The 16,488-nt window shown below is 42.2% G+C and overlaps 1 protein-coding gene across 6 annotated transcripts in view; it reads right to left on the reverse strand.

Moving 5' to 3' along the window:
• Positions 1-15,540, reverse strand: part of PPP2R5E (protein phosphatase 2 regulatory subunit B'epsilon) — a 78,375-nt gene extending 62,835 nt beyond the window's left edge. For 3 of the 6 annotated variants that reach the window (XM_053979776.1, XM_053979773.1, XM_053979777.1), the window contains exons 1-3: positions 15,470-15,540; positions 13,622-13,719; positions 7,256-7,419 (exon numbers count right to left, since the gene is read on the reverse strand). In XM_053979776.1, coding sequence (XP_053835751.1) covers positions 7,256-7,419; positions 13,622-13,719 — 262 coding nt within the window. In that variant the 5' untranslated portion in view covers positions 15,470-15,540. Of the gene's footprint in view, positions 1-7,255; positions 7,420-10,035; positions 10,537-13,621; positions 13,720-15,469 lie in introns of those variants that run through there. The other 3 variants (XM_053979774.1, XM_053979779.1, XM_053979778.1) reach the window with 3 other exon arrangements.
• Positions 15,541-16,488: the final 948 nt, after the last annotated feature.

Here is a 16,488-nt window from a genome sequence, read left to right on the forward strand (position 1 = left end):
GGGTTTCAAAGGAAGATTTTAGTATTTTTCTAATAGATTTTTGCCTTAACCTCTTATGAAGCAAAGTGAGCCCATTTGCTGATACTTGTGAGTTACACAGTTATCACAAGTACAGTAATCCATGAATACCCACCCTACCAAAACTCCCTAACTCACTCCCCAAGTCCCCTCCTCTGTTACTAAGGATTTTTGCCTGATTGAGTCAAAGAAACAGCAATAACTTGAATGAAAAAACTGTAGGTGAAAGGAAGTTATCCTGAACCTAAAAATAGTTGTGTGTCCTCCTCCCACTCCCCAGAAAGCATTAATGAAAGTGCTCTTTTCTCAGGGAGGCAGTAGCTTACAATGCATGAATGTGAAAGGACTGCTGCCTTACTATTAAGCTCTACCACTGAACAGAAGCACTATCCCTTCTGAAAAACAGAAGAGAAAATTAAATAAACTCAAAACCTAAACTTTGTGCACGACATTAAATATGTCTATAGCTTATTTATATACACATATACATTATACACATGTAATATACACAAACACAGATTTTATAAATACACACATAATTCCAGAGATATGGAAAATGTGTTCTTTCACAAGAGTAAAGCTCCATAACATAATCAATTATAAAGGCAGCACTATACTTCAACAATCATGTGCACTATAAAAAAATAATAGCTTGGCTGAGCCAGAATTTGTATTTGTTGAAGGTACTTCAGGAAAGGAATATAAAGGAGGTGCTTATTACAGAAACAGGAGGTTTTATTACAGACCCCCAGAGTTACACTTGGGCACAGAAAAAAAAAAAAAGGCAATATTATTAGAGAGAGAAGTATTACTGGGTAACATTCTAAAGACATACTGTACAAGTACAGACTGAAACCAGAAGTTTTTCATTATGATGGCCAGGTTGAATGGAGCTTTGAGGAACCTGGTCTGTGGAAGGTGTCCCTGTCCATGGCAGGGGGTTGGAACGAGATGATCTTTAAGGTCCCTTCCAACCCAAACTGTTCTGTGACTCTGTGATTCTATGATGAAGTCTAAATATCCTGCAGAAAATTATCAAGATTTTAGACTCAATCTTGTGAAGAGTACAGAAACACATTTTACATAATTACAACTTACTTCACTTTAAAAATTATTAAAAGAAAAAAAGAAAAGGAAAAGGTGGGAATCATCATCACTAAACACTTCCAGAAGCCTCAGAAATTCTGGAAGTAGAACAATTACACTGGAGGCTTCAAAAGCAAAGGAAAACAAAACAAAACCAAACCACCTTCCCCCAAGAAACAAAAAATAACCCACCAGCACTCTGACCACAGGAAAATTGCCAGTCCTAGAGAGACTCAGAAATGGATACAGAGAACTGACTGGAAACATTGGAAGATTGGGGGCAAGCTGACAGAATTCCTCACTAGCTGCATTTTCACTCATACACTGTTAAGGTAAGAGGGTATTTCTTGTACTTAACCTGCCCATTCTCTACAAATGTTGTCCTAAAAAAATGCATTCCCAATGTGGGAGACAGTAACAAGCAAACAAACAAACAAAAACAAAACAAAACAAAACAAAACAAAAAAAAAAAAAAAAAAAAAAAAAAAAAAAAAAAAAAAAACACCAGAATGTAATTAGTGTATTGAAACAACCAGAAACCTTTAAGATTATTGGAAAAAATTCATTACAATCAACAGATGTAAACAGATTATAAAGAAGGTTAAGTGCACACTAAAAACCAACTGACAAGAGCACAAAAGAAGTGAAGAAATTTATTACTTATGACTAGAACATTATACATATTCATAGAGAACATACTAAATGGGCTAAGTCCTTCTTCTTTTGAGATTGTGGCCCTGCTCCCAAATCTTACACAGAGATGGCCTATTATGTCCAGATTTATGTCCAGAATGGGCATAAAATTCCTAGAAGTAGTTCCAGGATTCATCCCCGATTATGTACATGCAGCTCAAATCAAGTTCCAGTGTTTCTTCCATGCAATAAATTAGGAGTACTAAGATCTATTTCTAATTCTGTAAATAAAGCAGAATTTTATTTTGGGAAATCATAGCCACTATGACCCTAAATTCCTGTTTATATATGAGAAGAGAGCATTTCGCTCAGTGATTTTATTAACAGTTTACTGATATTTGTTTATCTGATATCTGTAAAACATTCCAAATTTCTCAAAGAGCAGGAAAGACAAGATAAGCAGGCAGCTCCCATGGAAGCCAACAGAAAACAAACTCTGTCTTTCTTCTTCTACAACTCAAATCATAACTATTTCCCATATGATGAGCTTTAGATGGCATCCATAGGTCTGCAAAGGCCTGGATATTTTTTTATGATAAAGGACTATTTTAAAAATTCAAAAGTAACTGCATTTGAACAAGACTGTGCACATCTTGCAGTTCTCAGTCAAAAGTCTTTGAATTGTTAGGATTTTTTACTCTTTAGGAACCTCAGCATTCGACCAATAGATAAGATTCATAAGAAAAGCTTATAATAAAATCTCAGCTATAGGGAAATAATTTAATGATCAAAAGCCAATAGCAAGTGGAAAGAGATTCTTCCCTTTTTGACTATGCAATGCTCTTTTGTTACCACTACACCAATTCTTTAATGCCATGGAAACTATCTGATAAATGTATTAGAAGCTCAATAAATTTCAAAATATTGAGGTAGCAAAGCAACTGGTATTGCTGACAGAGAACTTCTGCTCTGAGTGCTTATTTTAAGGAGGAAAAACCATCTAAAAATAAAAATCATACTTTGAAATGTTTTCAACAAAAATACACAATGGTTGCAGAGAACATAAAAGTACCCTTCACTAATTATATTAAATCATTGGAAAATATGGAAGCATGACAGGAAAAAAACACACCCAGAATTACAAAAATGGGATACAGATGATTTTACACTTAACAGTCTCACTTTTGGATGGTTTGCTTTGCCTAATTTCTGTACTGTAATGAGGGCAAGGTGGGGGGAACGATGCTGTGAGCTACATGCAAGTTTCCTGTGCAATTTCTCAGGAAATGTGCATTTGTAAGACACATGCATTTGTAAGACACATGATGTTTTCAATCATCTCTGTGTATGTTTTCATCCTCTGAACACTCCCCTACCTCTACAGACACCAGGCAGAAATACAAATGACCTCCCCCTCCCCCTTTTGCAGGTAATACTGAAATTGCTCTGTTTTCACATGTCCAGCAGTTACAATATACTCTTTTTCCAGCCAAATGCTGTCTAACATTGCACTCCTGCTGTTCCACCTCTAGAGACTTCTAAGTAAAAAGAGCAGCTATACAAAATGAAAGCAAAATAGTCCTCCAATAAATAATACACCTATCCAATGCATCTACAATCCTATTTTCCTCTACAGAACAAGCTCGATTTGAGGCACACCACAAACCTGGTTAGCAAACCTGGAAGGGAATCTCAGGCACATAGATGGAATTACTCCATCCCAAAAAAGGGCCCTTCACCAGGACTGCTCTGTCACATGCCAGTTACACCTAAGGCACCTGTCAGCCTGGGTAATACCAGCAGCCTCTTCAAAGTAAAGCCAAAATCCATCATGCACTGCAAAATACACCAGGGAAAAGCATGCAACCTTCAAAAAATGCATGTGAGAAACATACAGAAGAGCAAAAACAGGCAAAATGCAACTGTGCCACAATTCCTATGTGCACTTCCCATCCCATTCCTCTACACTTGAAACAAAGGAGGAAACACTGGGTTTAAAGTGTTATATTGGACAATAGTCAGATTTTAAAAGATAACTTCAAATAAGATTTAGTCACAATGCAATAAATAAAATTATAATGAAATCAACTAAAAATTTAAGTCTTTAGGCAAACAGCATTTTTTTGACTTGGGGGTTTTGAAAGCCTGAACTCAGCCCAGCAGAGCCTCAGAAGGAACACCTTGTTTTACTAATACATTAAATGTTTGTTTACAAGCTGATACCATACACACACGTGTTTTTAAAAATATGAAAGTAACAACTCCATTTCCCAATACTTTTTTTTTTCCCTGAAATGAGCAACATTGAAAATCCCAGTTGTTCTTATTCCATTTCCTAAATAGCAGTGTATCCTTCAGACTTGTACACAGCATCAAAACATAGCATTTCTCTTTATTTTTCTTTCCCAAAATATTTTTATTACCAAATGAACAACAACAAGGCTGGCTTATCTATCTGTTTTTTGCAATACAGGCGTGTATGCTCACAGAAGGCAACAGACTGCTTTAAAACACTACCAAAACAAGCAGTTTCACTATATGTGACTCTGCCCCTAGGGAAAGGAAGGAGAACAGATAAGATGTGACAGATGTGTAGCCACGTCACTTAATACACTACTGGAAGGTGCTCAGATCATTATGGTGATGTGCAGAGTATAAAAACTTGCAAGGACCAAGCAGTTACCCAATTTTCTGCACACATTATTCTTGTAATCACAGAAGATACTGAAGGCCATAAAGTGCTGTTTGAGATAAAGCAGCCTGCCAATGTCAATATGCACTATATCCACCAAAAAAAAAAAAAATTAAAGAAAAAAACTAGAAGGGAGCATAGCTTGTATGTTTGTGTAAGCAAAACCCCTCCATCATGCATATGAAATACATCTGATGAATATGAATTTGAGGTGTGTCCTCTAAAAATTTCCCATACTGAAATATTTCTGAAGATGTTTAATGAAACCTGAAATTTAGCCAAATCAAGAAGCTTATCAATTGCACATCTCCAAACTAAGTTCAGTTTTCTGAGACTTTAAAAAGCTATTTTGCTGGTATCTCTTCTCTGTTTGGGTTTAAAAGACAAATTTTTCCAGGATAAAGCTGGAAATTATACGGTTACTGGACAGAAGTAATAGTACTGGTCACTTGTTGGAAGGGAAGTGTAACCATAAGAGGTAAAAAATAATCAGGACTTTCATTAAATTGGTCAAGAAAAGGATGAAAAACACAGGAGAAAATAATTTTCACACTTCTTGCAGACTTAACCATCCTGAATGCTACAAATATTAATGTAGGTCAGGATTATTTCCAAAGAGCAGCATGATTTTTTAGCTGCCAGTGTCCCTTCTGCAGGGACCAATAGCTCTGCTGTTTAGGGAGATTGTAAGGCCCAAATCCCACAAATTAATCTGCACAGGTAGATCCCTGCGCCTCTGGGAATCCGCATTAAGGCAAAGAGGGAAAACTAACTCCCAGGACCACGTTCTTCATTTGAAGCTGAACCACTGTAACTCATTATGACACTAATCATAAATGTCTCACCAACACTCTCTGCTCCCCATCTGTTTGTTTTATCTTATTATAGTTCTATATCTCAATCCTCAGGACTGGCTGCAGTAGTCAAATTAAGCACCTGGACACGCCTGTGTTTCTGCAAGGCGAGGTTCTCACTGCTTTACTTATGCTTGTGCCCATGCCTGGTTTACTCCCTGAATGGGACTACAGAATAGAGTGAAATAATTACAACATCAATTTCTTCATTTGTACAAATACAAATCCAAACGTTTTCCACTAATCCCATTGTTAAAGCCAAAGGATAAACTCCAGTCACCTTCCGAAATGCAGCAACTGGTATGAAATAACCTGGGTATCAAAAATTACCTGAAAGAGTGTAAAAATGAGCTTTAAAATTATTTGAAAGAAGTATTTGCTTCTTTATCATATTGTCACAAAACAACAAAAGAGTTCAACAACAAAGAGAAAAACAATTTTAGAATCATCGAATAACCTGAGTTGAAAGGAACTCACAGGATTATTGAAGTTCAACTCCTGGCCCTGCATAGGATCACCCAAAGAATCACAAATAATATTCACTGCAGACTACAAAGTCAAATCCAGTGGCACCACCCAACCCTAAAGTGAGAAATACTGAATAAAATCACCCCCAGGTACAGTGCAGGGGGGCTGGGTGCACATTTTGTTTGACTCAGGATATTCCATTTGGGCATTCTTACAGGGAGCCACAGAAAGAAGCCCACAATATTGCAATGACAGGTGCACTGGAACTAATCCTAGAATCCTACTTTTAATTAAGGACACACATTAAGGTGAGAGATTTTTGGGGGATTTGGGGTTTGTTGGTTGTTTTGGTTTTTTTGTGGGTTTTTTTTTTTTTTTGCAACTACTGTATCCTTATGAAGTGGGGTTGAGAACTAACCAAAGTGCAGTTCCATATTTATTACATATTTCAATACTCTGATTAATACATTTGTCAAACAAGGAGATGAGAGAATGTGGGGAATATACTTGCCCAAAAAGGAAGAAAAGGGGCAGGTATAGTATTAAACCTATTAAACTTCCTATTTTCCAGAATTATCAGCACCAGCCATGCCTATTTTCACCACTTAGAGCAGAAATGAAGAATAGCAATGAAAAAAATACACAGAAGTAAATAAACCATTTGAGAAGTCAGTGTTGAAGATTTCTGAGAGGTGATTTCCCCTTCCTCACCAGACAGACATTCAGAGAGGTGCTTTTGACCCCTGGACTTGTACTGAAATTCAGTGACAACTGAATTCAGGGGAAGCTGTCAAGGTATCACAGAGACATTGGCACCCTTTTAAGAGTAGTATGCTGGATCTTATTTTTCCTTCTCAAATTAGAGGTTAAATCTGGCAGCAGAAACTCAACCAGCATTGGGATATGCAAGATCTTAAAACAGTAGGGCCTTGCCTAAGACCAGATTGGCAGCATCTTTCCCCTTGGGAGACTGCAGCTCATGGGACCTTTCCATTTCAAAATCCAGCAGAAGGGAGGACCTGGGAGCTATCCGTGCACAAATGGTATGAGAGGGAATCCCACCTCCTCTCTTGCTGTAGGGGCTGCAGTTGCCACCACTATCACAGGGTGCAGATCCACACACCAAGGAAAGATACTAAAAACCAGTCTCCTTCAGCTCACAAGTCCATTTACCCTCACCAAAATTACTGCTGATTTATGTCAGCTGCTGAGGATTCACAAACCACAACACTCTTGCACAAAGCCTGAGAGCCTTGAAAATTCAAGTCATGGTAGGGGTTAACATCAGCATTTAAAACTTTCAAAAGTATTGCAAACAATTACCACACCCTCAAGTCACAGATAAAATATTTTGTAGAGCTTAAATACATATATATCTGGCATGAAACATTTCTCAATCCCTGCAAAATTTCCCTGCAATTCCTGACAATAGAATACTTCGATTTTAGAAGTTGGTTGTAGAGCAAAAATTGTTTTATTTATTAAAAACTGTGTTTGATCTTACCTTTTAGCAGAGGCAGAGGTGTTAACTCGATCGGCTTGCCCTGAGACCTGAACTGGGAGGAGCTTTGTGACCTCTTCTGTCTGGCTTTTCTGACGGACTTCCGAGAAAATCCGTCTACTTTATCCACTGATGGAGGAGTAGTTGGTGCTGAGGACATATCCCTACTGAAGGAAAGCACATGTTAAAAATGTGTTCCAAATGAGTGAAACAGGTAAAGATTAGCCTAAAACTTCCCAAATATCTTCTTCCTGCACTGCTCTCCTGCTGACAACTCACACAGATACGTTGAGAGATCTAACCCATCTTTTGGATGGAATAAACTTAATGGAACTTAATTATTAGTGTAGTAATTCCTCTTGCTTACTTTTTTATCCGTGTCTCCCATTTGCCAAAAAATTTCAGACCTAATGCTGACATCACTGCATTCAGAATTTTGTCAGAACAGAACTTCATACACCTGCAGACCTGACTGTAGCTTTAAATTATGCATTCTTTGGGATTAAGTCATTTCAACTTACTCTGCTAAAGAATGGGTACACAAAAAGGCACAGATGGTTTTTTGGCATTAAGGTCACCCATATGCACAGGACAAAAAACACAGGACAGAACAAAACCTCCATTTATTTGCCACACCTACATACAAGCTTTTATAGAAATTTATTATAGTAAAAAGTACTGCTATGTTTTACAATTTCACTAACACTGGCAAATTGTACATATTACTTCTTTATTCTCCCCTTCAGAAACACTCAGTTATTTTCCTGTGAGTGCCTTTATATGTAGTTATTCCATGTCCTGGCATTTCTGGACGACTGGCAGTGTGGTAGCTGTAACTGCTCTAAGGGCATGAGACAGACAACGTTTGCAGGGAGAGGCAGAAAGCCAAAAAAGGCTTCTGCAAGCAAAAGTTTGTTTGTTTCCCAACTTCAGCTGGCCTAAGCAATAGGCATTTGCTTCTTCCTACAAAACCTGCCTTGGTGGTACTCCTGCAGCTGATTCGGTACTACTAGCAAACACTGAATTAATGCATCCAGCTATTTTATTTACCAGTCTGGTCCTGTCTGTTAAAAAGGCCCATCAGAGCTTGATGAATACATGAGTAATACTCAAGGGAGAGGAGAGAGGAGGAATTCAGGCCTACACGTTACAAGCAGCTCGGTGCACAGTTAACTCCAGCAGCCTCATCTGCATTAATGACAGGACCATTAACGAGGGCAGCTCTGTCGATTTCGGCCAGGACAGGCACCCGCGCAAAGTTAAGCATCGGCGTAAGCACTTGCAGGATCAGGGTCTTAGAGCATGTCCTTGGAAAGCATTACTCATCCTCAATGTCTGTTGACTTCAATTACCAAAGTGACTCGTGTGCTACAAGAAGTTGATTCCACAACATACAGAACACTTTCGAGTACTTATTATTTTTACTGAAATATCTGGTTACTCGCGTGCTTCGTAGATTACTAAATCCACCGAAACAGGCATTATTTGGGTTTGTCTTTTGTAAGAAAAGCTTTCGAAAGCATGATTTGTTGCAACAGTGTAAACAAGTTCCAAAAGATAAGAACTATTTAATGCAAAATTACATATAGGTACACTGAATCTATAAAAAATGGAGTATAAACTCCTTAGGTTTTTCAAGGAAGCATGTGCAGCACCCAGAAGCTGAACTGTGCAGCTGGCATTGCAATAATGAAAAAAACCTTATTCCATCTTTTTGATTTCTCCTGAGGTATTCTCTCACTACCAGCTTAGGCTTTCTAAATATAATATACTATCAGCAACATGAACCCGTACCTTAAACTGGTCTTGTTTATCACTCAGGCAAGAAAAAAAAAAAAAAAAAAAAAAGCCACCATGCCACCATCACCAGGGCATTCAGGCCCCAGCCAAGATTAATAAATAAAAAAGTCAGATAAACTGGAATAGAATGGCCTGCACTTTAGTAACCCACTTCTAAGATTTCAACAGTCCGCCAAAAAACACACAAAGTTACCTGTTACATAAACCAAATTCTGAATATATCAGCAAAAATATATTCCCTAAACCTGAATTGGTTTGGCCCCATCTCATCTCATCAAAAAGCTTCCCCTCCTCATCACGTGCATCATTAAAGTGTAACCATCCCTGCAGAAATGTTTGCACGCTCTCTCCAAATTAAATTTACAAAAAATAATAAAAATAATAATAATGGACAGCGACTAAACTAGATCACTTAAACTGCAGGATCATTGTGTCAGCAAGGAGCTTTACTGACACTTCTCTGCTGTAAATTTAGTAACAGTTTCCCTAACCTGCTTTATAAATTATTAAAATCTAATTCTAATTCAACAAGACTACATCCAGGCTAACAACCTTACAGTAAACACTGATCTTTTTTTCGTCTCTCCAAATGAACATTCGCTGCCCTGCATACACTATCACAGGGAAATACTCTGTTTCCACCAACAGTGGGGGGGAGGGGGGGCGGGGGGAATAAAGCCCGAGATTATTTATTGTGTGCGAGGGGGAAAGCTGCAAACCCGGCCACCGCTCCCTGCTTCCTCCGCTCTATTCCCCGAGTATTTTGGTAAATACGAAGCCACGCTCATCAGATCCGCCGGTCCCGGGGGTGGGGGGGGTGGGGAGGGAAGTGAAAATACCGACGGCTATCGGCGGGGAAGGGAGCAGAGGCGCAATTATCCGCTCTCGGCTGTCATTTCCAGACGGGATCTCCGCAGCTGGAACATGTCCTCCCGCAGCCCCCCGCGCCTCCTCCCGCACCGCCGGGCCGGCGATGGAGTTACCTTGACGCTCCTGGTAGAGAAGCCGGAGACGGAGGGAGGCGGCGGCGGCCTTGGCGGAGCGCGGCCGATGCCTGGCGGCGGCGGCGGCCCGAGTGCGGTTCTCGCCGGGCTCGGTCGCTGCCGCGGCGGCGCAGGAGCCCTGTAGGCCTCGGCCTCGGCGGCGGCGGCAGCGCGGCCTCCCCGGCGCAGGGCGGCGTCGGCGGCGGGTTCAGGCGCGGGCGGCTCCGCTCAGTCCCGTGCACTCCCCGCTGCCTGCGGTGCTGCTGCCTCTTCACATTCCCGGAGAAGGGCCCTGCGAGGCGGGAGGGAGCCGAGCCGAGCCGAGGGGGAGCGGCGGGCGCGGGGGGGAGGGGGGGGCAGTGCCGGGCAGGGCGGGGAGCGCTGCTGTTCCGCCGGCGGCTGGCGCGGGGGAGAGCGAGCGGGGGGTCCCGGTGGGCGTCGGGGTCTCGCTCCTATTGTGGCTCTCAGCGGGCTCCGGCCATGGCACTCGCTCGCACGCACTCGCTTCTCGCTCACAACCGAGCGCGCTGCTGCCACCGCCCCCCGCCCGCGGACCGCCCCCGACCGCCCACCGGAGCCGCCGCCGGGACGCGCCGCCTCAGTGGCGCCCGGAGCCGCCTTGGCCGCCGGGACCGCCGGGAAAGGGCCGCCCCCTCCCCCGGCAGCGCGGCCCGCGGCCCCGCAGCCCCTCGCATCCCCTCGCATCCCTCGCATCCCTCGCGTCCCTCGCATCCCTCGCCTCTCTCGCCCGCGCGTCGCTCGCATCCATCGCCCGGGCGAGCGGCGGGGCCCGTCGGCTGAGCAGTAAAACGCGGCGCTGCTGAGGGGAAACCGCGCTCAGGCTGAGGTAAAGCCCCGTCGGACCCTCTCGGGGGGCACAGAGCCGCTTCCGGGCGGACTGCGGGCGAGGGGCCGCGCTGGGTGCAGCCGGAGGGACCGACCCGGCAGTTCCCTGCTTTGGGAAGCAGCGGCTGCACCCCTCACTGTTCCCTGCTGCAGCTCTGCACCCTTGGGTTTCTTAGCCCAGTGTGTGATCGCTGTCTGCTTCGCTTTTTTTTTTTTTTTTTTTTTTAAGCCCCCAAGTATATTTATATATACTTGGAACCAGGGACCAGCATAATGACTGCTTGTAGATACCATGGTTAAATATCATAAATTTTGTTTAAATTTATCTACCCGATGGCTTGGCGTTTGATGGTTTTGGTTTGTTTGTTTTTGCTGGGGGTTTTCCCAAAATACATCTAATGGCTACAGGGTAACGAAGCTGGGCAAGGGTCTGCAGCACACAAGTCCTATGAGGAGCTGCTGAGGGAGCTGGGGATGTTTAGTCTGGAGAAGAGGAGGCTCAGGGGTGATTTTAGTGCTCTGCAACTCCCTGAAAGGAGGGTGTAGCCAAGGGTTCAGTCTCTTCTCTCTCAGACAAGTGACAGAAATGAGGGGACACAGTAGGGGATGTCAGGGGAGGTTTAGGTTGGACGTTAGAATTTCTGTACAGGAAGGGTGATTAGACATTGGAGTGGGCTGCTCAGGGAGATTGGTGGAGTTACTGTCCCTGGAGGTGTTTAAGGAAAGACTGGATGTGCCATGGTCTGGTTGACAAGGTGGTGTTCAGTCACAGATGTCAGAGATCTCTTCCAACCTAAGTGATTATGTGATTCTGTAATGGTGTTCATAGGAATGTTATGTTTTAAAATAGGCTCCACCATTTCACCTGTATTTCTGGCAGTGACATCTATGAGTAGCAGCCTTCCTATGTTGATGTGACCAAATCCCTCTGACGTACAGTCTTTTTTAGGAAATTGGCTCAAAGGCAGTTTGAGAGTGGTTGCTTTGGTGGGTCAGTCACATCCCTGCTGTTTGTGCAGGTACTGAATCCTCTCAACATTACTAACCCTGCAAAGGATATCTAGTTGTTGTCCTACTCAGCTTCCTGACTCAGCTTTTGGCATAACGGAGGAAGTGAGACTGTGTCAGACTTGATCTAAAGTCATTTAAGCTGTTGTCAAACTGCTTTCAAAACTGCTAATTTTCAGCCAGTTGCCTGGTCCAGTTCCTGCTGAGGAACCTGCAACACTAGTTAAAAGCTCATGGCCACTGAAGTATAACTGTAATGGATGTGAGCAGTTCTGCCTCTTTATATCTTAATATGTATGTCTCCCCTATTTTTTTTTTTTTTTTTTTTTTACCTATAGACAAAGCAATTCTGCTTCCTTTCAATCCTTCCTGGTGTGGCACAGTTTTAAACCTCTTAAGATGCTTATGTCTTCTCCTTGTTGTTGTCTCAAAATCATTCACATCTTTTTTTTTTTTTTTCTTAACTGTAGCACCCAAGACTGGACATTACTAAAATTAAGGCCTCAACAATGCCAGCATCTGTTGTCCTGCCTGTCACAGACCCCATTCCTGTTTACACGTGCCAATACAAATGCTTTTGAGTCAGTCTGATCTATTCACAATCTTGCTGACCTGTTTTACCCCCGCATCCATTTCTGCTGACCTCCCAAGCCAGGTATTTCTCCCTCAAGTAGACAGTAATGCTGCTTGAGAAATTATTTCCTGCAACAGCCCTAATGCTATGCCTTCATTTTTATTTTATAATCAAGCAGTCAAGACATATTTTAAAATGAAATTCCACATGATGTTAAGTCAGAGAACTGTAGAATTTGTCATCCTCTGTAAATTGATTGCACTTCTCAGAAGGATTGTATTTTAAAAAGCAAAACAAAGATTGAACTGTGCCACAATTACAGAAGGGTTGTGTAACTCTCAATTCAGAAGAGTGATTTGTATGTATTTGTAGACATTTAAAACTTTAAATTTTCTTCAACTAAGCCAGCTAAAATAACCTAAATGCAAACAAGAGTGGATAACAAAGAATGTCATTTGGAGTTATACCAATATAAGGTAAAATATGGCAAAAACAGTGCAACTGTTTTTTCTGTCCCATTAGTGAGGGACAGAACCTGTATTTGTATGTGTTTTGCTGTTCCATGTGCTTAATTCTGATAGCTCAGAATTCCTCAGTTCTGCTCACTGTCCTGTGTGCTGCTTTTGATGTGAACAGTGCAATGAGCAGCTCATAAAGCTACTGGCAGCATGATCTGCAGAAGGGAGGTTCTAGCACAGCCTGATGGCTGCACTGGCACTTGAGGTGCAGGTGAGCAAGTCATTTTCCATGATCCATGACTGTACTTCAGTTTTCCTAGGATGAGATTAATCCGTCTTTGTAAAACATCAAATATCTAAAACTGAAGCCTGTGATGTGGGTATCTATTGAAATAACTGCCATAGAAGGGATAAAAACCAACAGTGCTGGCCAAGTCCACTGTCCAGTGCACACAGATGGTTTTACGCTCCATTCTGACTTTGTATGATAACTACAGAATTAGTTCTTCAGTATAGCTGAACAAGCTGGTAAATAATGCATCCAGCCAATTCATTTATTAGATGGTCATCATGTAGACTGGTTGATCCATTTTGGCTGTGTAAAGCATTTTTATGATCTGTTTTATATCAGGAGATGTTTGGACAGCAACAATTCAAGAAAAAAATACAGGCTTTATCAGGGAATAAACAGAAATCTTACCTTTTCTTTATCACGTGGCCATCAGATTTTACACGGTGGGCTTCCCATTTACTTCCTAGTCGCTTTCTTTTTTCTGCTTTCATCTGTGATGTCCTCATCTGTGATGAGATTTCAGAGCACGACGTAAGATATGCTGATGTTTCAAAGGGGGTGCTGTTACTTGTCCTTCTCCTATTCTCTGTTTAGCCTGTATAAGTAAATATTGCTACTTTGAAAATGGTTACGTGAATCCCAAGCAGAGATGGAGAAGAATTGAGTACTGCAGGTGTTTTACATAGATGTGTATCTGTATATGTTTATGTATGTGTTTGTATAAATACATGTAATAGCGATTTGCAAGAATAAAAATTAACTTTCCTCAGATAAAAGTTCACATGACCAACATCTCCCATATAAGTGTGTGGGCATATATATGAAAATATGTGCACATTCAGTACCTGCAGCCTGTCCTGGAGCAATAATAAATCCTTTTGATCCATGTTTTTCCATTGCTATCAAAGGTACAAGACAAACCCATTCTTTTTAAAACTTACACTACCTCACTCTCCTACAAAAGAGTTTTTTAAAAATAGCTGGAAAGGAATTTTCAGGGCCAGCTCCTCACCAGTTCAGCTCTGCTTTTTAGCACCCAGACATTTGGAACAGCAGTCAAGAGCCCTTCAGAACAGAGATTTTTGTACCAGTGACTCAGATTTGTGCCACTTCACGTTTTTTTGTGTGTCTGGAGTTCCACTATAGACCATCTGTTATGGCCACCCAGGCAGGAATACAGAAGCTCTCATCCACATTGGCATTCTGCTCTTTGCAGAGCAGCATATCAAACAGGATTGCTGCAGAGATACCACTGTGGAAATCCTGCTGTATTGAGTGATAAACATAAATGGATCTAGCTGGAGCTTGTTTCACCAGGCACATGTGACATGTAATTGTCTACAGGAAGGATCACATAATGCTCCATAAAGGATCTCCTATATGTCAAAAGGAGCATTATCAGGGTACCATGGGATTAGTCCAGATATTCCCTGTTCCAGTACTAGGAAGCAAGGAAAGACTTGATCTCCCCAGAGAACTAATTATTCAGACCATCAGGAAAAAGACCAGCCAGAGAAAGTGCTATGGAGGAAGCAGCAGAGCTGTTTGAAGAGGCAAATTAGCCTCTGAACAAGGCTTTTCTGATACATCTTTTAACAAAACTGAATGCTGTGGAACACAGCATCAAAGTAACTGTCCTGCTCCATCACTGGGATTGAAAGGGCACAATCTGAGACTTTTTTGTTTATTTTTGAATCCAATTCACGTGTAACAAGAAAGCGTTCTGCTTAAGTCTGTTCACCCTGCAGTTGACTCCTGATTCGTGTTTTTGGTTTTGGGGAGGAGTGGTGTGGCTTTTAGGCAGTGTTTGCAATTGCCATACCAAGTTTCTCTAATAATAAGCAAGTGCTTGTTACAGCTTCCTCCTGCTCCTCCTCGTATCAGCTGTGCCATGGCACTGTCAGTGCCCTCAGGAACTGAATTCCTGGTGCGTGTGGGGTAAGCATTTTAGGGTCATAGACACAACTACCAGAATGGGAACTAATTCTTCCTCTCTGTTTATAGACACTGCGTCATTTGAGATCTGTTTCTGTAGTCAACATGGCAAGATAAGTAGGAGCTTGCTCGCCTTGGCAGCTGGCTAGCTGCCTCCTCCAGCACAACACTGCTCTCACTTATTCCCCAATTCATGGGTTTGTTCCTGCTTTGTTCCCCTCCCCCAGCATCTTAACTTGCCTCCAGGCCCCGGGCACTCCTTTAAGCCAAGTTTTCTGAATTTTTTTGTTCACTTTTCTTCACTGCCTGTTTACCTCTTACCTTCCTCAGGCTTTGCACTTCACTGCTGGGCCAACTCCCCTCCCCAACTGTCCCTGCTCACCCCAACTGTCACCTACAACTGCTGCAGAAGGTTCTGGTGCTGCCCCTTCTCCCAGGGCAGTACCCACAGGGCAGCCTCTGGCTCCTGAAACTGCCTGGAAACGGCCACATGTGTTACATGTAGCCACTGTGCCACTGGGGGATGGATGTCCCAGGTGAAACAAGCTCGGTGTGTGCTCTTTGCTTTGTGGTCAAGTGTCCTTCAAGTACCTGAAGGGAACCTACAAGATGGAGAGAGACTTTTTGAAGAGCATATAGTGACAGGACAAGGGGGAATGGCTTCAAACTGAAAGACAGTCAGTTTAGATTATGTATTACAAAAAAAACTTCTTTACTGTGAGGGTGCTGGCACAGGTTGTCTTGAGCAACTGTAGCTGCCCCATCCCTGGCAGTGTTCAAGGCCAGGGCTTGGAGCAACCTGGTGTGGTGGAAATTATCTCTGCCCATGACATTGGCTAGGAATGAGATGGTCTTTCAGGTCTCTCTCAAACCAAACCATTCCTTGGTTCTGTCTCCTCCTGCATTTAATGTGTTACAAACCAATATATACGCTGCCATAAAACCATCCTCTTCAGGTGAGCACCTTCTATTGTGGCCCAGCTTCCTACTTACAACATCACCCTGGAAAGAACAAATGAGTAAAATACCTCTGTGTGTATGGTGCAGGTTCCCAGAAAGTGTGGACTGTAGCACTTCCCAATCTCCACTGAAGCATCACCAGCTCCCAAGCTCAGTGCATCTCTCATGATCGTAGCAGCAGTTGATAAAACTCTTGTATTTTTCCACAAATGCAGAGACCCTGAGGATGGAATAGGCTGAGACAGAGATATCTTGTTCTCTTTGTTGTAAAAGAGAACAGGGAAGTATTCATGTTGTATTTTTGCAACCTGCTTTATCTCGTGGTACAGCTTTAAACTATTGGATACTTTTTAAATTTTCAAATTACAGCAAATGGAAGC

This window comes from Vidua macroura, chromosome 6 (genome assembly GCF_024509145.1).
Source record: "Vidua macroura isolate BioBank_ID:100142 chromosome 6, ASM2450914v1, whole genome shotgun sequence".
Classification (NCBI taxonomy): Eukaryota; Metazoa; Chordata; class Aves; order Passeriformes; family Viduidae; genus Vidua; species Vidua macroura.